General features: G+C 53.4%; 1 protein-coding gene across 2 annotated transcripts; it reads left to right on the top strand.

Annotated features, from left to right (window-relative positions):
* The first annotated feature begins 1,893 nt into the window (after positions 1–1,893).
* MFGE8 (milk fat globule EGF and factor V/VIII domain containing) lies at positions 1,894–25,089 on the top strand. 2 transcript variants are annotated; one of them, XM_026510448.4, is made up of 10 exons: positions 1,894–2,347; positions 12,174–12,314; positions 14,878–15,024; positions 15,405–15,536; positions 17,863–18,044; positions 18,453–18,608; positions 19,300–19,444; positions 22,865–23,049; positions 24,007–24,162; positions 24,286–25,089. In XM_026510448.4, exons 2-10 carry the CDS (start codon positions 12,242–12,244, stop codon positions 24,421–24,423), a joined length of 1,314 nt encoding a protein of 437 aa, XP_026366233.1. In that variant the 5' UTR covers positions 1,894–2,347; positions 12,174–12,241; the 3' UTR covers positions 24,424–25,089. The 2 variants fall into 2 exon arrangements, with proteins under 2 accessions (XP_026366233.1, XP_026366232.1); XM_026510447.4 differs by having other exon boundaries at positions 2,080–2,347; positions 14,899–15,024.
* The last annotated feature ends 2,871 nt before the right edge of the window (positions 25,090–27,960 follow it).

Raw genomic sequence — 27,960 nt, 5'->3', positions numbered from 1 at the left:
AATCTAATTTCTAGAAAGACAAATAGGCTAGGCCTGTGGTCGTGCTGGGAAAGGAGTGGATTTTGAGCTCAAGACCCACATACCAGGGACTTCCTCTGCTGAGGTTAGTAGATACTTGGAGAGTGAGGACGGCTAGGGAGTAAGGCTAAGGACAGGGACATACCCAAGGGCCCCATGAGAACGGTTTAATGTCTTATGATAGAGGTTGGCAATGCTAGATGAGGGGTTTAGGGGCTCCAGGCCCTACTGATAATTGAAGGGTGAAGAAAGAATCAGTATAAACCACTGCTGGGACAGAAAAAAACTCTTTGCTTCTACCCTCTTAAGTTGGTTCCTGGGGCCCTGTGAATTAAACTGACAAAAGACTGGTTAAATGAAAAGAGTTTATTTACACACTGGAGTGCTTAATGATGAGTAACTCAAAAAGGAAGGTCAGATTTAGGGGCTCCTATGTCTAATTTAGTAGGGGAAAAGGCTCCTATGGGAAGAAGTTTCTTTAGGACAATAAAGGGGACATAAGAATGTTTGTGATAATGTTTGTCTATAAAGGTATGAGTGGTCTTTCTGTCTTCTTTGGGGCCATAAAGCTCCTCCAGAGAGGGAACTTATGGTCGGTTTACTCTTTCCTGGGAGAAGATCTGCCCCAAAGAAGGAACTTATGGCAATCCTTATTTCTTAGTAGTCTTAGTCAAATATGGAAGCTTCCACAAGGCTTTTTCCTTCATCTGTTGAATCTCAAATGTCTTCAGCTTAAAATATTCTTGGGGCACCTGGTTGGCTCAGTCAGTGGAACACGCAACTCTTGATCTCAGGGTTGTGAGTTTGAGGAAGCACTGGGCGTCAAGTTTACTTGAGAAAAGTAAATTAAAATTAGAATTAAAATTAAACGTTCTTTACATCAACTCTGGGGTTCTGAGTGGGTTCTCACACCCTACAACTTGGCACTTGCTCGATAAATATTTTTGAATGAATGAACGAGCACAGTAAGGCTTGGGTAGGGAGGCTGTCGCCTGAGGCCTAAGTATATGGCCCAGGGATTAGGGCAGGAAATGAAGTCCTTATTCCCCTTTCTGGTGAAGAGGTTGCCCCATACGGCCAAGCTGAGCTCCCTCCAGGCTCAGTGGCATAGCTGAACTTTATCAAAGGCTGGGTTGACCAACTTGGTTACCTGGTAGCTTCATGGACGTTCATCTGCTATCTGCTGGGACTCAGGAGGCTTGGAGGCCGGAGCCACAGAGCAGTAGGTTTGGAACAAGAAGTCAGAAATTTTAAGTCTGCCACTCAGTTCATTGAGAGGGTTGACATTTTCTCGGGAGAAATGGCAGAAAGAGTGTCTGACAAGCAGGGCTGCTGGCTCAAAAGGAGGGGGCTAATAGTGAGAGAAGGAAGACAACCAGTTCCCAAACAGGTCAGTGATCTGTGCTTAGACAAGGTTACCAGATCCCTAAAGAGAAGCCCTTCCAGCTGGGGGAGGAGATTGGGGGAGATTGGGTTTTGGGTAGGTGGGGGGGATTAGCCAGTGATAAACCCTCCTGGGCCTAAGGTTTGCTGATCAGCCCCTCAGTCCTGCCCAATCGGGGACTCTGCCTCCAGCCCTCCTTGGGTTTGATTTTGTTCAAAGGAAAACCCTAGGCCCAAAATGGAGTCACTTATGTTAAGGCCTCACATCAGTAAACCAAGACTTATTATGTAATCTAATCACACTTTCAACCCTCCCAGGAATGTAACCTTTAACCAGCCAACATGGAATTTCCCGGTCAGCACTAGGAAATTTACTGATAGATCCTTTCTGAGGAGGACAACCTTGCTTAAAACAGTTCATTCCTTGCTAATAATTTCCTTTTTTCCTGCTCCCTCTCTGCCTTTAAAAATCTTTCCTTCTCTGTAGCTTGACAGAGCTCCTTTCTACTAACTAGGTGGAATGCTGCCCGATTCACAATCATTTAATAAAGCCCATCAGAACTTCAAATTTATTCGGGTTAATTTTGTTTTTTAACAATTTCCAGGGAAGAACTTGATGTTCTTCCGGAAATAGCCTCGCTCTGGTCTCATTCATGAGATGGGTTGTCCAGATGTCCAGCCGGCCCAAGTAGAAAGGCTTTGAGCAGAGCCCTATAAAAATAGATTTTTCTAAAGCATTTCTTCCACACGCTTTCGACTCTGCAGGCCAAAACCCAACCCAGATGTGGACATGTTCCCCGGCAGATGAAGACGCCTAGGACCTCTCTGGGCCCGGGAGGCAACGGTCCCTCAGGTCACTGACCTCCTGGAAAGGAGGCAAGGAGATGAACTTCACATGAAGAAAATAAACGTGCCGAGTAGCCGCTTGGGGAAGATCACCAGGCAGGTAAGATGTGAAGCTGGGGCTTGAATCCAGGTGCCGGGTCTAGATCTTTCTGTACAAGCCCCGGCTGTCTGTCTCAGAGGAGCAGACGATCCAGGTGAGGAGACATCTCAGGGCGCTGCTCCCCTATGAATAGATCTTGGCTGGTTCTGAGTGTCCACAGCTTCCTGTGTTCAGAGGAGGGGAGATTCGTCAGGGTGGAGGGAGTCTCCAGAGAAATCCGCGAGGACAGCAGTGAACTGAAGCCCCAGCCGAAGTATGGAAAATCACATAAAGGAACCTCAGAATCTGGCCCACCCCTTCGGTTTCACTGAGAAAACACTTTTACGTTTTTTAACTGAAAGCATATTTATTCGCCAGCACTGGCCCCTGGCCCTTGGTCTCTGGCTTGGAAACAAAAGGGAGTTGTTTGGTCCCTGGGCTGGGATGTTTGCTCACAGATCATGATGTGTGTTCAGAGCATCTGGTTTGGGAAAGGGGGTGTGCACTTGGAGGGTGGGAGTGTGGGGCCGCCCCGAGGCTCTGCTCAAGCCCACGTGACTCCTGCGTTCACCAATGCTGGAAAGCAGAGGAGGAGGGGCCGGGCCCGGCACCCCGGCCTCCTGTGCACTGGGAGGGTCATCACAAACCAGCATCCTGGAGGTGGTGTAGACCTCTGAGGGCACCTGTCCTCACTGTCCCTCTCCTGCACTGTCCTCCTAACACGTGCCTTTTGCTTCCGTCCCTTCCGGCACAGGGAGCCCACCACCCACGAGGGGAGTCCATCCCCCATTGCATACATAGCCGCCATCACTGGGGAGCACTGCTTTCTCTCACTCTTTTTTAAAAATATATTTTTATTTGAGTATAGTTGACACCCGATGGTACATCAGTGTTAGGGTACAACATAGTGAGTCCACTTCTCACGACGTTATGCCGTGCTCCCCACAAGCGCAGTCCCTTTCTGTCATCACACATCATTACAATATCGTTGACCATATTCCCTGTTCTGTCCCCGTTAATCCCGTGACTAAAGCACTCCTTCTCTCATATATGATCTGCTTTTTGCCGTCACCTCCCACACCCTGGATCTGGTTCTGCCCAAAGGGGGGAGTCATGTCATTCATTCCATAAATATTTTAGGGGTGCTTCCTTTCCTATTGCTGGGCGCTGTGCCCAGGCCTGGAGATAAGGAGCCTCGCTGGTGTGGATGAGGTTAGATGAGTGACAGGCAATTTGTTTCAATAAAAAAGTCGCCGCCATCCACTTAGCTGCTCAGGCCAGAGCCTGGGTGTCATCCTTGACCCCTCTCTTGCCTAACCCCATACAACCTGTCTATCTGCAAGTCTTGTCGACTCCACTTCCAAAATCCTTCCAGTACTTACCCTTTCCTTGACAACTCCCCCCACCACTCACCATCGCCCAGCTCCCAGCCCCCACCGTCCCTCCCCTGGACCACGGCCCTAGCCTTCTAGCCAGTCTCTGCGTCTCTCTCTTGTTTCTCTACAACCCGTTCTCCACAGAGCAGCCAGAGTCAACCTTTAAAAACAATGGCGCTCTTCTTCCTAAAGTCCTTCAATAGAATTTTCTTTAATGTAAAGTTTTCCCAAAGCACAACATATATTCAAAACACACACCTGAGGCATTGTCACATAGTGCACACAGCTGTGTAGCTAGCCACCAGAGCAAGATACAGAACATTTCCAGTCCCGGGAGGCCCTCTACCAGTCCCTAGCCCTCCAGCCAGAGTAACCACTATTCGACTTCTAAGGCATTGGTTACTTTTGTCTTTGTATATGGACAATTACAGCACATGTGCTCTATTGTGTTTGGTTTCTTTTTCTCAGCATTCCATCTTCTGGCCTTTAGTCTATGTGCAAAAGCAAGTACATGAAATCTCTCGGAGGGGTTAGCCACATAGGGTCTACTGTAGCTGAGTACGTGCACGCCTTGTGTTCTAGCAAATCCGAGGTAAATATCCAACAGCTCATCCTATCATTTGGGGCAATGCCATCCACAGGACTTATCGCTGATGCTGTTGACCTTGATCACTGGGGGAAAGGAGAAGGAGAAGAAGGTACCTTCTCTGAAACATCGTTCCACTGAGAGGTTACTTCTCTTCCCATCCTTCCGGTACTTTGGAAACAAGTCTGTGCTCAGTCCATGCTCAAAGTGAGGGGAGGGTCAGGAAGCTCTATTTGCTAGAGGAGGGAGTAGCTACGTAGATTATTTGCAATTTTTCTGTATTTGTTTGTTCATTCATTCATTCATTCATTTGTATGGACCCATGGATATTTCTTTCGTACTTCGGCTTATAGTCCAATAGCACCTTATTTATTTTGTTGCTTACCTTTTTCCCGTTTCAGGTACTGGGAACTCTTCTAGCTTAGGTTTTTATCTGTTCCACATGCCCTCATCCTTTCGTTTTTTAAAGCATTTTCTGGAGGCCCCCGGTTCATCTTGCGTTCTCTCTGCCCTAGCCCTAGAATTGGCCATTTCTCCAAGGAGCCCCAACTCCTTTCATTGGAAACATGTAATACAGACCGAGGTCTGAGCACTGGGCTGTCACGGCTTCTAGTCCCTGTCAGCAGACAGAGCTGGGCAACATGCACACGCATTCTAACCTGTGTGTATGCACATATATACACACACGTCTCTGTAGTTATCTCTGCACCTGTCATCTGTATCTAAATGAAGTTAAGCAGGAACGTGTAGTGACGTCTCTGACAAACCCAGGACCGTGTGCTTTGTTCCAGCCTTGCTCCTTGCTTCCCTCTGACTTCCCTCTCTGACAGTGAGAATCCCGACGCCTCCCACCCACCAGCCACGTCCTTGTCTCGGCCCAGGACACGGGCACAAGCAATTTCAGAATTGTTAACCCATATCCCCGGGAGGAGCAAATGCGCTGCCTCGGGGGTTCAGCGGCACGCACAGTTCCTTTTGTCTTTAGCCTTATGGTTTCTGGTTAAAACACTTTCCCAAAGTTATTTAGGTCAATTCCTCTCCACACCCGTTCCGCCACACCCCAGCACCCCCCCACCCCCCACTGCTTACAGTGAAGTTATTTATACATTTAGATTCTTTTGTCACAGTCTGGACTCTTCCAACATTCTGGATGATTTTTTAAAAAGATTTTATTTATTTATTTGACAGAGAGAGAGGGAGAGAGCACAGGCAAGGAGAGCGGCAGGCAGAGGGACAGGGAGAATCAGACTCCTCGCTGAGCTGGGAGCCGGATGCGGGCTCAGTCAGGACCCCAGGCGAAGGCAGACCCTTAACTGACTGAGCCACCCAGGCGCCCCTCTGGATGATTTTTTTATTTTTTTATTTTATTTATTTTTTTAAGATTTTATTTATTTATTCGACAGATAGAGACAGCCAGCGAGAGAGGGAACACAAGCAGGGGGAGTGGGAGAGGAAGAAGCAGGCTCATAGCAGAGGAGCCTGATGTGGGGCTCGATCCCAGAACGCCAGGATCACACCCTGAGCCGAAGGCAGACGCTTAACCGCTGTGCCACCCAGGCGCCCCTGGATGATTTTTTTAAACGTGCATAGGTTCAAGCTCCATCTTTGGGCGGTCAAGGTCTCTGCATTTGGCAGTTGCTTACGGCTCTGCAGCTACCTTTCCAGGATCCCGCCGTATAATCCCATCCCCTAAATTCCCCCAGGCCTCCCCTCTGCAATTAACCACTTCCCCTTGCCCCAGCCCCGGTCAACCACTCGTCTGGTTTTTTGCCCCCTCCCCCCCCCTTTTGCTTTCCCCAGAATGTCCTGTGAATACAATCACACAACGTGTAACGTGTAGCTCTTTTGATCTGTGTTCTCCCACCTGGCAAAACGCATTTAAGATTTATTCACGTTGTTGTGTGAATCAGTAGCTCAGTCTTTCTATCACAGAACAGTATCCCGCCGTGCGGGTGTTCCGCAGTTCATCCATTCACCTGCTGAAAGACAACGTGCTTGCGTCCAGTTTTTGGTGACGGTGAACGAAGCTGTGGTGAGCACTGGTTTTCAGCAAATAGGTTTCTGTGTTACCCCAAGTTTTAATTCGCCGAGGTAGATGACCGAGGAGTGCGATTGCTTCGGGGTCATATGGCAAGTCTATGTTTAATTTTATAAGAAACTGTCCACCTGTCTTCCAAAGTAGGGGCACCACGGTGCATTCCTCATGAGCAACGGAGGGGCGTTCCCGGGGCTCTGCGTCACCGTCAGCCTTCCGCGTGGTCAGGGCTTCTGGATCTTAGCCATTCCAATAGGTAGGCAGTTTATATTTTACATTTTCTATTATATTTATATTTAATAGTTGTTTGCATTTTTATTTCCTTAATGGAAAATTACGTTGAGCATGTCTTCATAGGCTTATTTGTCATCCAGAGGTCTTTTTTTTTTTTTTTTTTTTGCCTGTTTAGATCTTTCGTCCGTTTTAAAAATTGGGTTGCGTGTTTTCTTATCCTTGAGTTTTTAAGATTTCTTTCCTTATTCTGGATACATGTTCTTTATTAGATTTGTGATTTGTAAATATTTTCTATCAGTTGGCGGCTTATCTGTTAATTCTCTTAGGGGTATCTTTCATAGAGCAAACTGTCAACTTTTTGATAAAGTCCAATTTATATAGATTTTTCTCTCGTGGATTCTGCTTTTGGTCTTGTGTGCATGTAAAACTCATCCCCAAACCAAAGATCATGCAGATTTTCTTCTGTTTTCTTCCAGAAGTTTTATAGTTTTGGGTTTTACCTTTAGGCCTATGATCCATTTTGGGTTAAAGTTTGTACAAGGGGTGAAGTTTGTTTTTGACTTTAATTTTGTGACGTATGGACAGACAGCTGTTCCAGCACCATCTGTCACGAAGATTCATTCTCCACCGTATTGCATGGCTCCTTTGTCCAAACTCAGTGGACTTTGTTGGTGTTGGTCAGTTTTCTGAGCTCTCCGTTCTGTTCCTTTCTCAGAACATTTGCCTCCTCAGATCCTTGTAAGGCTGGCTTCTCACCGTTCAGGGTCTCAGGGCGAGCGTGACCCTTTCAGATGAGGCTTTGCTAGTCACCAACCTAGACTGGGCTCCCTTCTCTCCTCAGTGTTAGGTCGTACAATCCTGTCCTGTCGTCCCTGGAGCACTTGCTAGCGCCTGAAATAGCTTCTCTATTCTCTCGTTTTAAATTGAGGTGTATGTGGGGCATTTGGCTGGCTCCGTCAGGAGAGCGTGTGGCTCTGGATCTGGGGGTCGTGAGTTTGAGCCCCACCCCCTGGGTGCAGAGAGGACTTAAATAAATAAAAGAATAAATTGAGGCGTGCTTGACATGTCACATCATAGTAATGATCTTCTTTTCTTACCTATATAAGGCCCCTGTGGACTGCTGTTCCCTTAGTGGCTCAAATAGTGCTTGGCTTGGGGTTGGTGGAATAAAATAATAATTCAATTCTCTCTTTAAATTTAATTTTATTCATTCATTCATTTATTTATGGACACTCTACCCCCAGCATAGGCTTGAACTCATGACCCCAAGATCAAGAGTCACATGCTCCAGTCAGGTGCCCAGACTCTTGCTCTCTCTCTTTTAAAATTAATTACTTTGTTTTCATTGTGGTAAAAAGCACAAATACAATTTACCATCTAAATCATCTAAGCAGGGTTAATTATGTTTGCGCTGTGGAGAAGCACGAGCTCCAGAACTTCCTAGTCTCGCAGAACTGAAACCTGTACCCTTAAAGAGCAGCTCCCCTCCCCCCCAGCCCCTGGCAACCACCATGCTGGTTTTTCTTTCTATAAATTTGACTACTTTATTTTTTCTTAATTTTAGGGGTGCCTGAGTGACTTAGTCAGTGATGCATCTGCCTTCGGCTCAGCTCATGATCCCAGGGTCCTGGGATCAAGCCCCGAATTGGGCTCCTTACTCAGTAGGGAGTCTGCTTCTCCCTGTCCCTCTGCCTGCTGCTCCCCCTGCTTGTGCTCTCTCTCGTCAAATAAATAAAATCTTAAAAAAAAAATAAATCTGTACCTCCAACGTGGGGCTCGAACCCACAACCCCAAGATCAAGAGTTGCACGCTCCTTCGACGGAGCCAGCCATGTGCCCCTCTATGAATTTGACTACTTTAGATAACCTCATGCAAGTGGAATCATAGGATTAGACATTTTTTTGTCCGTTTCTGACTCAATTCTCTTTCGATTGTTGTCGCCGTGGACGGGCATCCTGCTTGGCCAATGCACATTCTTTCACCTGCAAACTTACGCCTCCTTTTCACGCGTTAAAACTACCCTGTGCTTTGTCTAGCACATTTTTTTAGCTCTTCCCCTCTGGGCATTCTGGACTGTTATCAGTTCGGACTGTCATCAGTTTTTCAGAACCATGAATAGTGGTACCATGAGCATCTTTGTACATTGCTTTTTATTTGGGTAATTTCCTTCCAGTGCATTGGCCCAAAGCAGAATGCAAGGTCAAGTTTTGTAGGTCTTGCTACAGTCAGACTGTGATTCAGACACTGAATCAACTTGTAGCTCCACCAGTTAGGGGTAAATGTTTATTTCCCCACAGCCCCATCAACTTCGAGTTTTGTCAGTGTAATGGATTTTGTTAAGTTTCTGGAAGACAGAGTATGTTCTCTGATTCTGTAGGGGTATGAGTAACTAAAAAAGAAAAGCATACCTGGTTTCCTATCATTTATATGAACAAAATTCTGAAGCTTTTAAGTGGACTACCTGTTTCGATGATTCTGGTAGGATGCTTGTTAGAAAATCCTACCAAATCTTGCACTATACTGGGGTAAGAAAAGTGTTGCACTAGTAGTGGGTAAGAATAGTGTTCAGGCCACAGAGCTACTAGCCCACGGAACTCTACAAGGGTCAGATCATACAAGAAAATCCCCTCCTTCCCTATCCTTCCTTCATCTGTTAACTCCACCCCCCCCATCAGCTCGTGGTCCCAAGGCCAAGGTTTTTTGTCTTTTTCCTCAGTGAGTCTAGCCAGTGGTTCTCTTCTTAGTTTCACATTAGGCTCACCTGGAGAGATTTAAAAAAATACTCATTCCTAGGCTCCACAGGGATTGAGATTTATTTGCTTTGGAATGCATCCTGGTCATCTGTATTTTTATAAAAATCTTCCCAAGTGATGCTAATGTGCAGTGAGGGGTTCCGGCCAATGCTCACCACAGTTACTGCTCAGTAAATGTTTGTTGAGTGACTTACTGATTTGAGACAGAGTTCTGAAGAGTTGTATTCTTTTTTTATCGAGATATGATTCACACAACATAAAACCCAACCTTTTAGAATGTTCCATCGCTTTTAGCATACTCACAAAGTTATGCAACCATCATCACCGTTAAATTTCAGGACATCTTCATCACCTCCAAAAGAAATCCCATACCCATGAACCGTGACTTGTTATTCTGCCCTCACCCCAGCCCCTGGCAGCCACTCATCGACTTACTGTCTTTATGGATTTCCCTATTCTGGACATTTCATGTAAATGGAATCATGGCCTTGGGCGTCTGGCTTCTTCCACCTCGCATCACGTTTTCAAGGTTCAGCTGTGCTGTAGCAAGCGTTAGATCTTCGCTTATTTGTACGGCTGAAGCATAGTCCGTTGGACGGATATACTACTTGGTTTATCCCTCCATCAGCTGATGGACATTTGGGTGGTTTCCAGTCGCGGGCTATCAATGCTGTTAGGAACATTCATGTGTCAGCTTTTGTATGGACATATGCTTTCAGTTTTCTTGGGTGTATATCTAGGAGTAGAATTGCTGGGTCATATGCTAAAACTCTGCTTAAACTTTCGAGGAGCTGCCAAACTGGTTTTCAGTGTCTGCACCATTTTACAATCCCATCAGTAACGTGTGAAGGTTCCAATTTTTCTACATCCTCACTAGCACTTGTTATGATTTTTTTTTTTTTTGAGGATAGCCATCCTAGTGGGTGTGTGAACTGATATCTCATGTGGTTTTGATTTCCATCTTCCTGATGACTAATAATGTTACGCATCTTTTCATGCGCTTTTGGCTATTTGTATATCTTCTTTGGAGAAAGATCTCTCCAGATTCTTTGCCCATTTTAAAATTGGGCTGTCCTTTGTTGTTGAGTTATGAGTTATTAATATTCTAATATTCTGGATATTAGACCCTAATCAGACACATGATTTGTAAATATTGCCTCTCATTTTGTGGGCTGTCTTGCCTTTTTCATAAACATTTTAAATTTTGATACAGTTCAATTAATCTACTCTTTCCTTTGGTTGGTTGTGTGTTTGGGGTCCGGTCTAAGACAACATGCCCAATCCAAGGTCATGATGATTTATACCCGTTCTCTTCCAAGAGTTTTATACTTTTAGCTCTCATATTTAGGTTTTTGATCTATTTTGAGTTAATTTTTATATAAAGTGTGATCTGGGAGTCCAAATTTATTCTTTTGTGTTTCTCCAGTCATTCTAGTATAATTTGTTGAAAAAAATTGCTCTTTCCCCACTGAATTGTCTTGGCACTTTTGTTGAAAATCAATTGACCAACGATGTATGGATTTACTTTGGATTCTTAGTTATATTCCATTGATCCATAGGTCTATCCTTACGCCGGTACCATACAGTCTTGATCAATGTAGCTCTGTAGTACGTTTTGAAACTGGAAAATATAAGTCTTCCAACTTTCTTTTTCCCTACAAGACTGCTTCAGACATTCTGGATTCCATCCATTTCCATATTAATTCTAGGATCAGCTTAACTTCCAAAAAATGACAACTGAAATTTTGATAGGGATTGGGTTAAACTTATATCACTTTGGGGATTATTGCCATTTTAACAAGATAAGTCTTCAGTATCCATGAACAAGGATGACTTTCCATTTATTTAGGTCTTTAATTTCTTTCAGTGATGTTTTGTAAGTGTACAAGTCTTGCACTTCAGTTAAATTTATTCCGAAGTATTTTATTCTTTTTGATGCTATTATAAATGAAGTTATTTTTTTCTTTAAAGATTTTATTTGAGAGAGAAAGAGATGATAAAAAAAAAGAGTCACTTAGATAAAAGTCAAGGTGACCAGCAAGTCTCTCCCCACCCTGGCCCCCTGGCCCCCTGGCCCCCTGGTTTCCTTCCCTTAGGCAACCACTATGCTCATTTCTTGGGAGACTGTCTATAGCTGCTTTCCCGCTACAAGGGCAGAAATGAATAGCTACCCTGGAGACCGTATAACCTGCTAAACCTAAAATAGTTTCCATCTGACCCTTTATAGAAAAAGTTTGTTGGTTCCCTTTTTAGTCTTTTATCATTTCAAATGACGCTGCTATGATAGGCTAGGACATCTTTGTATGTATGTCATTTTACACCGTGAATTTGGATGGAGGCAATGGTAAGCGCAATGGCTACTAGGTCTTAGGGTCTCGGCACCGGTCACTTTGGTAGGTGTTACCAAGTAGCTCTCCGGAGAAGTGGAACCAATTTAGACTCCCTCCAACAGTGCATGCTTGGGCCTGCTCCCCACAGCCTCGCATTAAGAGTGCGCTCATAATTCGACACTTGCCAATCTGATAAGTGAAACCTGGCACTCACTCAACTTTTTAATTTGCATTTTTCTCATTATGGGTAAGGGCTAAGCATCTTAAATCTAAAATTAAAAAAAACCCCGAAACACCAAACAACTCCTCCCGAGCCCTTCCCGGTCTAGGCGACTCAAAGACTCGGGCCCTGGCCATCCGCTCCCCGCGGGGCGCCGGGCGTGGCCGCGGCGGGAGGCGGGGGCGCGGACCCCTCGGTGTCCCCCCACTTCCCGGGCCGGCCGCGGAGCCCCGCCCCGGGTCCGCCTCCCGAGGGCCTGGGCGGAGCACGCGGGCCTGGGCGGTGCTGCGCTGCCTGATTTATTCCCGTCCAGGAGCAGGAGTGAGAGCCCCGCGGCGTCCACGGCCGAAGCGCCCGCTCCCGCGCCCGCGTCCCCACGGCATGCCTGGCCCCCGCCTGCTGGCCGCGCTCTGCGGCGCGCTCCTCTGCGCCTCGGGAGTCTTCGCCGCCTCCGGTGAGTCGATCGCGCCGCCCTCTGGCCCTCGCCCCTCCTCTCCGCGCCGCTCGGAAGTTCGCTGCGGCGCCCTCCCTCCACCTCCACTGTTTACAAACTTGGGCAAAGAGCCGGGGCAGTGCGGAGGGGCTACTTCTCCGGCTGCGCCCCGGCTGCACGCGGGGATGCGCTCGGCCTCTCCTGCGGGCTCTGCGCCCGGGCGTTCTGGGCAGTGAAAGAGGCTTGAGAGTGGGGCGGGGACTCGGGACACCGGGTGACAGCCCAGCTGCCCCCAGGGATGGGGCTTACCCATAACAAAGGAATCTGCTGTGTCGGGCCTCTCTTTTCCCATCTGTAAAATGAGGCCATTGAACTGTGCCCGACTCTGGCTCGTCTTCCACCTGGAAGTTTCTAGGACTCTTGTACTGATAAGCCTTGTCCAGCCAACTTTCCCTGGCTACTCCCCCTCGCCAGCTCCGGCGGCTGGTGTGTTCATTGGAGTTTTGCATCCCCGCTTGTAGGTGTCTGGTGGGATGAGCGAGGGCCGGGAAGGCGGAGGAAGGGGATGGGGCTCTGGGTGGGGCCCAGGAGGGGGGTCAAGAGCTTGGGGAGGGACTTGGAGAGGGCTGCCTTCTGGGCTAGTGGCTTCCGACTCCCTCCCGCGGCCTTGGCGTGCCGCTCTATCTTCCTTTCTCCTCCTCCCCCGCCGAGGCGGCCTCCCGCGCACAGCTGGGCCTCCGGCGGGCTGGTCCTGGGGATGCCCCGTTTCTTCACCGTGGGGCCCACACAGTCAGTTGCCGCCAGGGCTGGGAAGAGGTGCCCATGATCGGCGCGCTTCGGGCACCCCCTCCTTCATTTTCTCCAAGCAAGCAACGCGGGGGGGGGGGGGTCCAAAGCTGAGCCCCGGCGCTGTCTTCCTGTGACAGTCTGACCCCCAGGCCTCGAGCCAGAACCTCAAGGGCCCTCCAAGCTCCCGCTCGCTTGGGAACTCGGAGCTGGTGGCTGTCCAGCGACCCTGAGACCCAGCTGGGGCTTCAAAGCCGCTTTCCACTCCTCTCTGTTCCCACAACCTGAGCCCTGGCTAAATGTTCCTGGAGAAATCACCCAAAAGGCAGGACTCTGAAATCGCCAAGGTAGTTTTGTAGAGGGTGATCTGGCTTTTCCGGGAAAGGGGAAGTACCATGGCTTCTGCGCAAGTGAGTCAGCCTAAGACCTGTGCGTGAGGGTAGGAGCCACCTTTCACTTTACTTTTTCCCCCCAGTGGACCGCTTTGCCCTGGAGAAGAATGGAGAGAGGGTGCGGTTGGTTGGGGAGAAGTGGAGTTGGATTTTGTTGGGACAGGAGCCCAGGACTCTGGCCATTCCCAAGCCTCTGTCTGTGGCAGTGCCCGCAGCCTGCCAGGTCAGGGGAGGGGATTAACCTGCTATTTAAAGCCAATGACTAATAGCTCATTGGGAGACGCCTTAAGCTCCCAGGCGCGGCCGAGGTGGCCCTCTTAGTGCTCCAGTGTTCATTAACGGTGTTCCCTGTTCCCTCTGTTCCTTCTCCGGAGCCGGGCCCAGCTCTCTGGAGCTTTGGGATTTCAGGAGGGTGCCCCCCCACCCCCGCCCCAGCCTGAGGTGGCATGACCCTATGGGGAGGAAAGGCCATTTCTCCTGTCTTACCCCGCATGATGGGGTAGGCCCTTCTGGGATGCGAAGGTCAGGTCAGCTAGAAGATCCCCCATGCGCCTGGCCGTCCTGGTGGGCTGCACTGATGGCTCACATCTGTCCCCCAGGCCCCCAACCAGAAGCGGTGCGCTCCTCTCCAGCTGTCCTCCTCCCTCTGCAGGGTTCCTCAAATCTGCCTTCCTCCTCACCTCTTCACCTGAATTCCTCTCTCACCAGGAGGCCCATGGCAGCCTCTCACCTGAGCCACTCCTGTCACATTCCCACCTGGGAGCCTAGGGATCTTTGTGTAGCCCCCAGGACACCTCCCGGCCCCAGGGGAGCCCATCCACAGCTCTGCAGATGGCCTTTTCTCCATATTCTCCTTCCCAGAATGGGAAATGGCTTCCCCACTCCTACCTCACGCTTGAGAGAGAATCCCTGATGTTTTTGATTTTGTTTTTTTTCCCCGGTAGACAGCGGTGGGCAGCTGAAGGAAGGTTAAGGGCTCCCCGTCTGCAGGATGGAAGGTCTGAGCTTGTCATTCCTAAGGTCCCTGCGGGTCTGGCCCCTACCTACCCTTTCTGCTGTCTTTTGGTTCTCCAGCTTCCCATGGCCCGGTGCTTCTGCCCTTCTTTAGAACATTCTTTCCTCACGACCGGTTTGGGCACACTCCGCTCCATCTCTTAGACCCAGCTCACCTGGCCCCTCTGCGAAACTTCCAACTCTGGCAGAAACCATACCTCCAGTGGCCCTTCCAGCAGGCTTCTCGCAGAGCTGGCGATGCCTCTTCGTTACCCATTGGCCACTTGGCTTTCCTTTGGCTTCTCAAGGCCTGGACCGCACCTGGTTTCCCTGTCTCGGTGACCCAGCATGCACATAGCAGTCACACACCCCCCCCCCCCCCCGTGTTGACTGAAAGACTTGCTATTCTTCAGTCGGAGCTGGTGACATTGCAGGTGACTTCTGTGACTCTAGCCAGTGCCTGAATGGTGGGACCTGCTTATTGGGCCAGGACAACACCCCCTTCTACTGCCTCTGCCCCGAAGGCTTCACGGGCCTGATCTGCAATGAGACTGAGAAAGGTACCTGCCCCGGGTCCCACCTCCCGTGCCACACCCAGCTCCTCGCGCAGCCCGGCTGCTGGGCCCAGTTCGTCCCGGTGGGCAGTGGTCCCCAGCTCCTCTCCCGTTGGTCTGCCAGCATTTCCCTGGAAACTCCCCATGCCACTTGGGAAGCCGGTGCTTCCCTCACTGGGACTGATTCGCCTACACCTGATCCTTCATGGCTCCAGGCTGGCCCAGGCTCCTCTCAGGCAGAGGGGAGAGAGGGAGGGGATGGCAGGGGGAGGCGGGCAGGGGGCCGAGTTTGTGTGGAGGGTCCTCTGGGACATCTGCTGCTGCCTGTCTCTATCCCCGGCTCCTTCCTGATCCCCTGCCCACCTTCCCTGCCTCTCCATTCCCAGGTCCTTGTTTTCCAAACCCCTGCCGTAATGATGCCGAATGCCAGGTGGTTGACGACTCGCACAGAGGGGACGTCTTCACCCAGTACGTCTGCAAGTGCCCTCATGGCTATACAGGTGTCCACTGTGAGACCAGTGAGTATCTGGGTTGCCTGCTCTGACTGGGGGGGCCCTGAGCAGCCCAGGCCACGTGCTGGCCTCATTCCCTGCCTCGGGGCCGCCTCTGGTAGATGGAGTGGGGACAGAGCCTCAGTTGGTGCTTCTGTCGTCCTAGACTAATTCCTGCTTGGCCTTCTGTCCTCAGACTGCAAGCCAGGCCTGATGTCCCCGCAGGGGAGTGAAGGGTGGTGGTGACCCCAGAGGTCATGGGGAGTGCTGCTGCCTGGGTCACCATGAACCAGACACAGGGCGTTAGGGTTAAATCCTGAGCGTTTTCTCCCGAGATGGGGAAACAAACACATTCTTCATCTTAGGGCCCAGGAGGTCCGACAGTAAGGCTGGGGCCTTGCAGTCTGACAGTTCCTGGCCCAAGTTTGACTGCGGCCTCGTCACAGAGCTCAGGGAGGAGGGAGAGGCCTGGGCAGGCCGAGCCGTCCCCTCACGGTCAGGCGGTTGGAGGCCCGGCGTGTGCAGAGGGGCTGACCTGCCTGGCCTGCTGGTTATCCACTTAGCCACAGAATGGCCCTGGGTGGGTGCCCAGCCTCCAGCGCTGGCGGTGACTGTCCACGCTGTCCTCCCTCCTGGCCCAGCTGGAGTCCCTCCCACCAATCTGTGACTCGCCTTCGCCTGCTGTGGGCGGGCGGCTGAGTCCGCATCTCCGGGGTGTCCAGTGTCTTTGGCCTAGTGAGTGGGTCTGCCACTAAGAATCTTGGGCAGGGGCAGGTGGTTCCCCTACGGGCAGATGTGGGGATGCTGAGGTTTGCTGATCTGCAGAAGCAGGAGGGGGTGCTGGGCCAGCTGGGTGGGCGCTGGGGGATGGGGGAGAGCACCTTGGAGGGCCTGTCCCTTGGGCTCGGGGCTGAGGCCAGTGTTTGTTGAGATCCTGGTTGGAGGAATGTGTGCGTGTCTGTGTGTGTGTGTGTGTGTGTGTGTAGTTGGGGGGGTCACTAAGGCAGACAGCCCAGGGTGGGGCCAGGTGTACCCACTAATTACTGTGCTGGGAGCCAAGGTAACCATGGGTGTGCCTGGGTTGGAATTACCCACCTACCCTTTGCGGCCTGGGGTCTACCCCAGGTTGGATGTGGCAGCTCCCGGGGCAGAAGGCAGGAGGCAGCTGCAAAGGCGGGGGAGCCCCCAGAGGGACCCCTGCAGCCCCTCCTTGTTTGTTAGGTGGTGTGTGTCCTTGGAGCCCGCAAGGAGCCCACAGGCCCAAAGAATGCACGGTGGGGTCCCTTAGAGTGTAGACATGTGAGGTGTGAGGAACTGGTTGCTAATCCTGGCCTGTGCTGATCTTGGCTGCGTGGCTGCACTTTCTCGGCGAGACGGTCCTCGTACCGAGCTCAGCAGGAACGTGGGCTGTTGCGGCCAGAATAGATCCGTCCCTGGCTTCTCTGCTTGGGGGATCTCTGGGGGACGAGAGGGGCCCGGCCCCCTGGGACCACATGCCTGGGGTAATGGTGAAGGTGATGGCCCTTGGCCAGGGGCAACTTGGCAAATGGCTGGTTTAAGACCAATAGTTGGAAGGGGCAAACGGTATGAGAGAAATAGGGATGGCATTCACGCCATACCCGGAAAAGTCCTACCAGTGGGACTGTAGAAAATCCAAGCAGTTTTTTTTTTTTTTTACAATTTTACGTATTTGAGAGAGAGAAGAGACATCAAGCAGGGGGAAGGGGCAGAGGGAGAGGGAGAAGCAGACTCCCCACTGAGCAGGGACCCTGACTGACGTGGGCTTCATCCCAGGACCCTGAGATCATGACCTGAGCTAAAGGCAGATGCTTAACTGCCTGAGCCCCCCAGGCACCCCATGACTTGCTTACTGCTTTATGTCCAGTACAAGTACTGTTCGATGCCAGCTGGGTGCCCCTTCTCCCAGAGCCATCCTGGGGAAGCCAGGGGTTGGGCTGGATGTGGTGGTCCTCCTGGTGGGCTGGGGACACTGGGGATCAGGCCACACTGGAATTCCCTCCGGCCATCCGGTCCCTGCCCCTGTTCCCACGAGAATAATGGCTGCTCGACGCCCTCTGAAAACAAGACCGTCTACCACTGCTGGCTGCCTGTCCCAGCGATGCCACGAGTGCCGGCCTGGCCTGGAACCTTCAGGCAGCCCTGGGTCCCAGACCCCTGGCTGTCCAGAACCCCCCCTTCCTCACCATGCACCTTTTCTTGGGCCCCGAGAGTCCTTTGCTGGTCTCTGCTCTGGGTCTCGGCAGAAGCCACACGGTGTTATTTTCTGGGGCTCCGGGGCCCGCGTGCTCGGGTGGCCACCTGACTGCCACCTCCCCCTGTCCCCCGCCTGCAGCCTGCGCCATGCCGCTGGGCATGGAGACGGGTGCCATTTCCGACTCGCAGATCTCTGCCTCGTCTGTGCACTTGGGCTTCATGGGTTTGCAGCGCTGGGCCCCAGAGCTGGCGCGCCTGCACCGCACGGGCATCGTCAATGCCTGGACAGCCAGCAACTATGATAAGAACCCCTGGATCCAGGTACGGAAAGAGTGGCTCTGGGGTGGGCGGAGTGACGGGAGGGGACAAGGCGAGGCTAGTACGCCTGCATTTGGGGGGTCATAACTGAGGTCCAGGTAGCAAGTTCGTGGGTTCCCACAGGTGAAAGTATCTGTAAGTGGAGGGCAGCCTTGCGATGGGGGGGGGCGTGGGGAGGGGTGTGCTGGAGCGGGGGGCCGGATGAGGAGCAGACCCCAGGTTGTGGAGGGGCTGTTTGCCCTGGATGAAGCCTTTGGGGGCCTCGTCCCTCTTCGTGTGCTTCCCTGAGCACTGGACCCAAAGCTCTGAGAGGCCCCGATGAGAAAGCCCCATCCTTTCTGGGTAGGGGGAGTGGAAAGAGTCTAAAGGACCCGAGAGATAAGGGTACTGTGCTCCCTGCCTGGGGTCCAGGTGAACCTGATGCGGAAGATGCGGGTGACGGGCGTGGTAACACAGGGCGCCAGCCGCGCAGGCAGTGCCGAGTACCTGAAGACCTTCAAGGTGGCCTACAGTGTCAGCGGACGCAAGTTCCAGTTCATCCAGAGTACAGAGGGCATGGGAGACAAGGTGAGGGCTCTAAGGGACTGTGGTCCGCACCCCGTGGGGCTCCAGAGCTATTCGAGGGCTCCCAGTGGAGTGAGGGTGTGTACGCTGGATGATTAGCCATGTGGTGGGTCATCAGTTGCCTCTTGGTTCCCAGAAATTGGGAAACCCACGTTATGCCCATGTTCTGTGGTTACAGGTGATAGCTCCTACTTTATAGATGAGAAAAAGGAGACTCTGAAAGGTTCAATGACCTGTTGACGGTGGCTGTAGTGGTGGAGGTCGGATGCATTCTGAGCCTTCAGGGCTACCATGTACAGTTGTGCAGGTTGTATACTGCTCAAGGATGTCATTAGTAAGTGAGCAGCATGCATGATGTAGACATCTTAGGTTTGTGTACTTCTGCTTGTGGGGAAATTAGTATGATAAAGGGTCTTGAGAAAGGAGTGCCTTTTCCTAATTTGCAGAGGCACCCTGTAGGTGATAGGTGACCCTGTGTGCAACACAGGGGTTTATGCCCAGGCCCCATGATGACCAAGAAAGGTGTGAGAAGAGAAAACTGTGTTGAGGGCTGTGGGTGGCCAGAGGAAGAACTGACCCCTGCTGGCTCTGCTGAGCTCATCTCTGCCTCCCAGGCCTGACGGGGGAGGTGAGGCAACGCCGGGAAGCTGGACTGCCCACACTTACCCATTCTTCCAATCTGCTTTCCCCCTAGATGTTTGTGGGTAACATGGACAACAGTGGCCTGAAGGTCAACTTGTTTGACTTCCCTCTGGAGGTGCAGTACGTGCGGCTGGTGCCCATCGTCTGCCACCGCGGCTGCACCCTCCGCTTCGAGCTCCTTGGCTGTGAGCTGAATGGTGAGTACGGGGGCTGCGGTCAGTGCTAAGAAGTGGGCTTCCCCGCCCGCTTCCTTCTCAGCCAGGCTGAGCTGGCTGGCACGGCAGCAAGGTGGGGGACCTGGGCGCCCACAGGAGATGCTCACGGGAGGGGTCACCTGGCCCTCAGGGCGCTTGCCTCTGTGTTTGCGGTCTGCCAACCCTTGGCATTTCGGTTGGTGGGAGAAAAAAAAAATAAAAAAGACACCCCTTCAGTTGTCGAGCTATTTTCTGTTACTCTGATTGGTTTCTTGAGCTTCTAGATCACGTAGCATGAGTTCTGTTTTGCAGATGTCAGCTCCATGAGGTCAGGGAGTTTTGTTCACGGCTGTAGTCCCAGTGCCTAGAACGGTGCCTGGATTGTAGATGTTCAATAAACATTTAATGAACGAGGGAATGAATATGGAAAGGGAGGCCCCGATAAATTATTTATCAAGTGCACACAAGCTGGTAGGTATTAAAACTTGCTCTAGATCCTTGGGCTTTTGACACCCACCCACTTAGTGCTTCCCCCCCCCACCCCCCAACAAACCTACTGTAACTCATTCAAGACAAACATGGGGACTTCTAGAGTCCTGGGGCTGGAGCTGGTCCCTTTCTGCTGCCCTTTCTAGAGAGAGTCCCAGATGGAGTGATGGGAGACACGAGAAAAAGATAGGTTTCTGATGAGCCAGGAAAAAGTCATCCCTGGGCAGGTCAGGCTGAGACAGTGCCTCAGCCCCGGGCTCTCTGAGGGCTGGGTAGTTCCCAGTCTTTGCAGCCACAGCGCCACCTGCCGGCTACTGATGGAACTGCAGGGCTCACTAGGCAGAGCTGCAGAGGGGGGAGAGGTGGCTCTCTGCCTTTCCTGTCTTACTTGAGACCCGCCCTTTTAAAGTATAAATTTAAGTCATTGCATTCCCTCTCCCAGAGTCATTGCCTTTTTGGGCCTTACTGTTTAAATGGGGAGTTAAAGACTGCCTTCTGCTAAAAGGCAGTTTAGGCTGTTGGTACAGGACAGGTCTGGGGACTCTGCAGCCTTTGCCTGTTTAAGTTGCCTGCATGGTTCATGGTCCTATCCCAGCTGGCTCCCTCCTAGGCCAAAAGAGGGAGAACCTGGCAAGTTGTGGAAACTGTCCCGTCTGCTTTCCTCAAGATCTTCTCCTTTCCCTAGTCTGCATTCCAGCTGGGTGGTGAGAGTGTTGGTGTGTGCGTGCTTGTGTGTGTGTGTGTGTGTGTGTGTGTGTACATGTGTGCACATGAGTGGTGCTGAGGTCTGAGTTTGAGGACTCCCCTGTTGGGATGGCTTTTGAGTGGAGGCTTGAATGACAGAGCAAGCCGCATGAAGAACTTGGAAAGAGCATTTCAGGCAGGTGAGGAGCTGGCAAGTGCAAAGGCCCTGGGGCATGCCGAAGGATAGAAGGAAGGCAGGCCAGTGGGGCTGGAGCCTAGAGAGTGAGGGGCAGCTTGCTGGATGAGGAGGCTGGAGAGGTGGATGGAGCCAGATGAGTTGGGCTATATGGGTCATTTTAAGGATTCAGATCTTTATTCTCAGAACAAGGGGCAGCCATATGGGGGTTGGGGGAGTGCTAATAGGACATGATTAGAGTGTGTCTAGAAGGGATCCCTTAGGCTGTGTGGGGAGAATGGGGGCAGAGGGCCATCGTGGGTGAGGGAAGTCTGTGGGAAGATAGGGTGGCTTGGATCAGGGTGGGAGACTCGCTGGGTTGAGCAGGTTACAGCCGTCTACTCAACGTGAGCTCCGAGGACCCAGTAGTATAAGCATCACCTAGGAGCTTGTAGGACCGCGGGCTCCAGCCCCATCCTGCACCTATGGAAGCAGAATCTTCATTTTAACAAGATCCTTGGTTGGTCTATGAGAAGCACTCGTCCATGGGGTCCTTCCCAGAGTGAGGGATGGAGCAGAGAGTCCTGGCCTTTGGCTCAGTGGCCCTCCGACTGGCATTTTCCCTGGAAGGCTGTCTGACTTCGTCAGGAGGCCTAGGAGTGAGGGGGCACGAACTGTGGGGAAGCAGTGGATCTGTAGAGGGCTCCCCCTTGAGCCTAGGATGCCAACATGGCACCCTCTGCAAAGCTGCCCCGGGCCTGAGCCTGCCTGGGAACGACCCGCTCCCCAGCCCAGTAGCCTTTCTCTGTGGGAGGAGCGTGGGGCTGACCTCGCGCTGGACATCACGGGGTGGTGCGAGTAGCAGACATCTGGCAGACATCGGTCTGGCTGGGAGGCAGCGGTCTTCAGTGGCTAGAGTGCAGGTGTCTGGGGAGACGGCGATGTAAAACTCCGTATACCCCAGCCTGCTCCCAGCTGAAGGCATGGCTTTCCACCCCTGCTTCCCCCACCCCCAAGTGCCGAGTGAGGATTCTTCCAGGTGGGGGACACATGCATCGTTCTCCTGGGAGTTTTATCTCCCCCTGCAGGCGGGGTTGCAGAACCGCTGGGCACACCGCTGAGTGGGCAGGCCCACGCAGAGCCCTGGCCAGCTGCCCGGCCCGAGTGACAGCACCCCGAGTGGCCAGTGTTGAGTGTGAAGGCCCCCTGGTGGACTCCGTGGGAGGGGCTTCTGGGCAAGGAGACGGAGCCCCGAGCCCCCCGGGGGTCCTAACTTCTCCCATTTCCACCTGCTGGACGGCAGCCGTGTTGTCCCCTTCATCCCCGGTTACCAGCAGGCAGGCCTGCATGGCTCTGGGAAGGGGCGTTGGTGGTGGTGATGATGTCACAGCCTGGTGTGGTGATTGGGGGTGGGGGAGGGAGGGAGAGTGTGAGTGTGAGTGTGTGTGTGTGTGTGTGTGTGTGTGTGAGTGAGAGAGGGACTTGGGCACAAGGCCTACTGTGTCTCAGCCGGTTTCCTCACGCACAGAATGGAGTTACTGATAACGGCTTTCAGGTTCCTTGTGGTAGATGAAATGGCAGAAGTGAGCGCTGGGTCAATGGGATGCTTGTTCCTGATGTTCTTGGCTAAGATCACAGGCCTCAGCCTTGTTAGTTAGCAGCTGGACCACAGGAGTGAGAGAGAAGTGCTGAGTCCCGTGGAGGCCCAAGGCCCGCCCAAGTGAGGTGGTCAGGGTAGGCTTCTTGGAGGAGGTGTCTCGTGAATCAGGCCCGAAAGGCGTTGGGGACATGGTGGCAGGGCCTGCCCTTGTGCAGAGGGGGCAGGTGGTGGGGGATCTGGGAAGGGCAAGTCAGGGTGGGGGTGGGGATGGAGGGCAGCTGGCCCAGGGGAGGAGTAGGTGAGGTGGGCAGAGAGAAAGCACAACAGTTGGCTCTAAAAGGCAGCAGGGGCTTCTGTCTGTCCAAGAGGATGCCTGGGGCTGGGCAGGATGCACGGCTCCTCCCCGTAGTCGCCTCATGCTCATGCTTTTGGGAGGTTGGGTGCTGATCCCGGTGACGAAGCCCCTTGCTGGCAGGGTGTGCTGAGCCCCTGGGCATGAAGGACGGCACCATCCCTGATAAGCAGATCACGGCCTCCAGCATCTACAGGACTTGGGGCCTGAATGCCTTCAGCTGGTATCCCTTCTACGCGCGGCTGGACAAGCAGGGCAAGTTCAACGCCTGGACTGCCCAGACCAATGATGCCTCTGAATGGCTGCAGGTGGGTCGGGACGCGGGGCTGCGAGGCTGGGGTTGGGTGGGAGCCACGGGGCTGCTGATCTTTGACCTCCGCCCAGCTGGGGCTCCTGTGCCCCAACAGGGAGTGTATGAAAATCCTTGTTCTTCTTCAGCTTTGTTTTTTCTCCTCCCACGTGCCCCACCTTCTGATTCTGCAACTGGGGAGGGGGAGGGTGGGGGAACTCAGGGCTGTTTCCACCAAGACAAGGCCCCAAGCCCCATGCGGAGAAAGGGGTGGGGTGTGTGTGTAGCGGTCGAGCCCTGACCACCAGCTGCCACAAGGTGACAAGGCTGGCCCGGTGTCTGAGAATACACCATGGGACAACCCTTGGATTTCATGAAATTGGGAACCAGGAGAGTCACAGAAAACCGGCGCGTCTGCTGATCTTGTAGACGAGGGAACCGTGTTGGCAGGGCGAGGATTTGCCGGGGCCCCACCTGCTCGTTGGCATAAAGTCGGGTGTGCAAGCCGGGTCTTGAGACTGCCCGTCCAGGGCAGCTGGCAGGCTCCCCAGGGTGGTAGGGACTGGGGGCAGGAGGCTCGTCTCGAGGCCGCCAGTTGGCATTAGGCTGCGGAGCCGGGTTCCGTGAGGAGCTGCCTGCATTTGGACTCCTTCGAGATTCATGCCAGGCTGCGGACACCCTGCAGGACACCTCAGGAGCCGCTCCAGTGTCTCTCCTGTCCTTGTTCTCATCATACCGGGGGTGGGGTGGGGATTGGCTGCGGGTTGGCTCTGCGCTCGAGCTTGACTGCAGTGAAGTGTGTGACAGAGTCTGACCAAGTAGGTGATGTGACTTACGTCCGTTGTATAGATGAGAAGCTTGTGCCAAAGGCAGTAGCTTCCCCCAAACTAGAAGTCGTGCCCCGGCCTGTCTGCCTTTCCCACCTTACTGCGGAGAACGGTCTACACAAAGAAAACGTGGTTGATTTTCCCTGTAGGTTGACCTGGGCTCCCAGAGGCGAGTGACCGGCGTCATTACGCAGGGGGCCCGAGACTTTGGCCACATCCAGTACGTGGCAGCCTACAAAGTGGCCTACAGTAACGACAGCACGAACTGGGCCGAGTACAGGGACCAGGGGGCCGTCGACACCAGGGTGAGTGTCCGGCCGGCTGACCTGTCACCCCTCCAGGGGTGCACTTCGAGGCTGGCCGGAGGCTCTGAGGGCGGGGGCGGGGGGCTGGCCCTGGGGCCCTCCTGACGCCCCCTCTGCCTCCAGATCTTCCCTGGCAACTTGGACAATAACTCGCACAAGAAGAACATGTTCGAGGTGCCCTTCGTGGCTCGCTTTGTGCGCATCCTGCCCGTCGCCTGGCACAACCGCATCACCCTGCGTGTGGAGCTGCTGGGCTGCTAGTGGTCGGCCTGGCCGGAGTGACCGCAAGGGCCCTGGGGCGCCTGCCCCTTACCTGGTCCTCCTGGCCTTCTGTTGGCCTGCTGCCTCCTCCACCCCACCTCCTGATTGTCGGCGACAGGGGGTGGGGGTTTCAGCCACCTCTCCTTCCTGCCTTCCCACCCCCTCCTCCCCCTCCCTCCTCCCCTCCCACGTGGCCCTGGCACCCACCCCTCCTGCCATCCCGTTCTCTTAGGCGCTGTGGGAGTTGAGTAGGTCTGGGATGGACAGGGAAGGGTGGAGTAGGGAGTGTGTGTGGGGGGGGTTACCTGCACCTCCCCGGATCCTGGTTCTAGTCTCTTGTGTTTTCTGGACACTCGCTCCCGCACCCCCCGTTCTCACAGCCGCGGAGGAAGGCCCTGAGGCGCCAGGCTGGAGATAACAGTCTCCTGTCCCTCAGCACAATGCTGCCACTCCTGCTGCTGCCACCTGGCCCCTGACGTGTCCCCCCCCTTATCTCCCTGGAGACCTCTCTTGACCCTTGGCCTAAAAAGAGACAGAAGGGGGTGGGGTGGGCTTATGGAGAGATAGGGGTGGAGGTGGGTGGCCTGGGGTGGTACCCTCTGTGCTGGTTCTTTACCCCAGAGTACACAGGCAGCTTCCAGAATATATTTATGTCACCCCCTGGAACTCTTGCTGTGGTTCATCATTGCCCCGTCCACATGGGCTTTGGGCTGGGCTGGTGCCCCCATCCTCCCCCCTCAGTCCTCTCAGAGGCCAGCACGCTCGTGTCACCTGCCAGCTATGGAGAGCTTAACAGCCGGAGAAGGGAGGAGACTCCTGAGGGGTCCCACTTCCAAGTCCCCATGCCAGGCCTCTTCCCCTCGGTTCTCCACCCCCCAGACTCATCCATGCAGCCCTGGGGCCCATAGCTGCTGCCCGGTGAGGGGCTCAGGGGGCGCCTGGCACAGAGGCTGTCTCCATGAGTGCCTCTGCCTTCTTCCCACACCAGCACCACGTTGCTAAGGCTGTTGGTTTTCCCCTTTGGCGTTTTTCTCTGCATCCGGAGTGGTGGGCTGCAGAAACGACTAGAAGCTCCATGAGCCTGGGCTGCTTTCAGAGCTGTGGGAGGCTCCGGGGTGGGGTGCAGGGTGGGAAGGAAGCAACCAGGGCTCTGCCGAGTGGTCACAAGGCCTCCTGGCTGACCACACTGGTTCCTGGGGGGCTGCTGGCAGGGCGGAAGGGCTGTGGGGCTCGGAAAGCTCCAGGGGTACCTCTCTGCCCTCAGCACCTTGCCCCCTGCAGAGGCCATCAGGAAATAGCCAGTGGGGGGACAGTGCAGGTCAGTGCCCTGGTGATCTGGGAAGGGGACTGGCAGGTGGAGGAGGGACTGACTAGCTGGGAAACTACCCTAGTAGCCCAGGCCTTCGGACACAAGGTGAATTTTCTGGAACAAACTTCGGGAGCCCTGCAGTGATACACAGAGGCGCCTCTTGGCAGCAGATCCTGGCCACGTGGCTGCCAAAGGGAGGGTGTGGCTTTGCTGGAACTCGGTGAGGAAAATTAGTCTGGAAGTGGCTCCTTCCTGAGAGCTGCCCTTGCCAGGGATTCTTAGCGGGGTAGGGACAGAATGAAAGGCCTGGCTGTGGTCTCTGAGTAAACTGGGGATTGGGTCTCCCTGGGGGATCTTTCGGCCCACTCCTTCCCGTTTCAGAGATCTTTTCTGTGGAACTGCATGGATTGTGTCTGGGGTCAGTCTTGCTGGGGGGTTGCTGGTCTCCGGACACCCTTTTGGGAGCATTTCCTAGCCACAACCCTGTTCTGGCCTCTCCTGGGGACTAGCAGACAGTGGGAGAAGCCGCTTTCCCCTGCACCTGTGCTCTGGGATGGCTCCCCCCACCCCCATAATGAACTGCACTCGGGGCCTTGTTAGAACCCAAGGAGTCCCACTTATATGAGGGGAAACAGAGTTTCTCTCCTATCTGTCCGCAATCCCGGTTTGTGGCTTTGAGTGTTTGCTGCGGGCCCGTCTTACCGGCTGTAGTCACAGGTCCCCACCGGGCCCAGGAGCCCTGAGGCCACTCTGGAATGGCCTAAGCCACGCAGGCCCTTCTGCTCATCTCTGTGACCTTGGATGAGTTGGCCATAGTCTTCTGAAAGTCCCCCTCCGGGGAGCCTGGGGTCCTCACTGCTGACCCTCCCCCTGGGCAGCCTCCCCCACTCCCACACGCGTTCACCATCTTCTCCCCAAATTTGCTTTTTTGTTCCTGTCTGGGGAGCCAGTACTGAGTTTCCACCTGCTGGTGCATGAAACTTGGGTTGCTGGAGCAAAGCTGCCCTGCCCTGTGGTCCCTCTCCCTTCCCCTGTGGCTCTCAGCCCTGGAACCCCTCCACCCACCTCTCCCAGGAGTTTGGTCTGTTTCTGGTCTAAATGGGGTGGAGTGATGCGTTCAAGGTCTCAAGTTGGAAAACCTGAGTTCACATCTTGGCTCCAAGCGGCCTTACGCAATTTACTTAAATCTCTCTGGGCCCCAATTCCTTCATCTGTAAAATGGAAATAACAGGACCGGCTCCGTGGCCTTGTGGGGACTAATGGAGAAGAGGCCCGGATGCAAAGCCTGGCTCGTTGGAGGCCTCAACCACGGGTCACGTCATCATCGGAGATGCTTGCAAGAGTTTCCTTGGTAGTACTTGAGTCTTACTTCTCCTTCAGTCCATCTCCACGCGGAGGTCAGTCTCTCCTCTCCATGGAGGAAACTGTACTGGCTCCCTGACGCCTGGCGTTTGCTTCGGCCACAGTGTACCTTCTAGTTCCCTGCAGCTCTTTGTGCTCTGATGTGCTCCTGGCTCTTGTGTAACACACACACACACGTACATATGCACACACATATGCATTCAGGCTTTTTGAAGCGTGTTTAGGAATAGATTCTGCACTCAGTGACCTGTGACCCTTCTCCCGGCCAGGGTTGTAGGACCTCTAGGCTTTTCTGCTGAGGCAAACTGTCCAGCCCAGGACCCCTGTTGACCAGGGTGGACACAAAACACCCTGTCCAAACAAGTCCTGGGAGGTGGTGCCTGCCTGATGGCTGGACAGACAGATGTCAGGATTATAAGGGAGGGCCCTGTTCCTGTTGGAGTACCAGTTAGAAGCCTGGTTGCCCCTGCTGGCTGCTGGGAGCACCCCTCACTTTGCCTTCCCTTCCCCCCAGACCACTGCTTCAAGCCCTTCCTACTAGGGTCAGCATCCTTGTGCCTGACTGAGTTAACAGTCGTTCTGGGAATTTCATGATGGCTAAACTCACGGGCAGGAGGGAGGTCAGCGCCCCCTTACCTTATGCGGGGGTAAACGTACAGAACGTTTACCCTTCCTGCTCCAGAAAGTGGGGGGCAGCCATAGCCCACCTGCAGAGTGGAGAGGGGCTCCCCCCCGTTTAGTCCCACCGTTTTTGGTAAACTAGAGTGCTCTAATGGGACCCTCAATAACGCACCTCTTCCATCTCCCACTCACCCCTCTCCCAAGATGTGACAGCAGCTCCTGGACATTCATTCCCTTTACGGCGC

This window comes from Ursus arctos, unplaced genomic scaffold (genome assembly GCF_023065955.2).
Source record: "Ursus arctos isolate Adak ecotype North America unplaced genomic scaffold, UrsArc2.0 scaffold_28, whole genome shotgun sequence".
NCBI lineage: Eukaryota > Metazoa > Chordata > Mammalia > Carnivora > Ursidae > Ursus > Ursus arctos.
This window is presented reverse-complemented; position numbering and strand designations above follow the sequence as displayed.

Excerpts from the sequence above, each read along its gene's own strand:
- MFGE8 (XM_026510448.4), top strand. The coding sequence starts at position 12,242 with ATGCCTGGCCCCCGCCTGCTGGCCGCGCTCTGCGGCGCGCTCCTCTGC. Across the intron at positions 15,537-17,862 it reads AGGTGTCCACTGTGAGACCA|CCTGCGCCATGCCGCTGGGC; the intron begins GTGAGTATCTGG and ends CCCCGCCTGCAG. Across the intron at positions 18,609-19,299 it reads CAGAGGGCATGGGAGACAAG|ATGTTTGTGGGTAACATGGA; the intron begins GTGAGGGCTCTA and ends CTTTCCCCCTAG.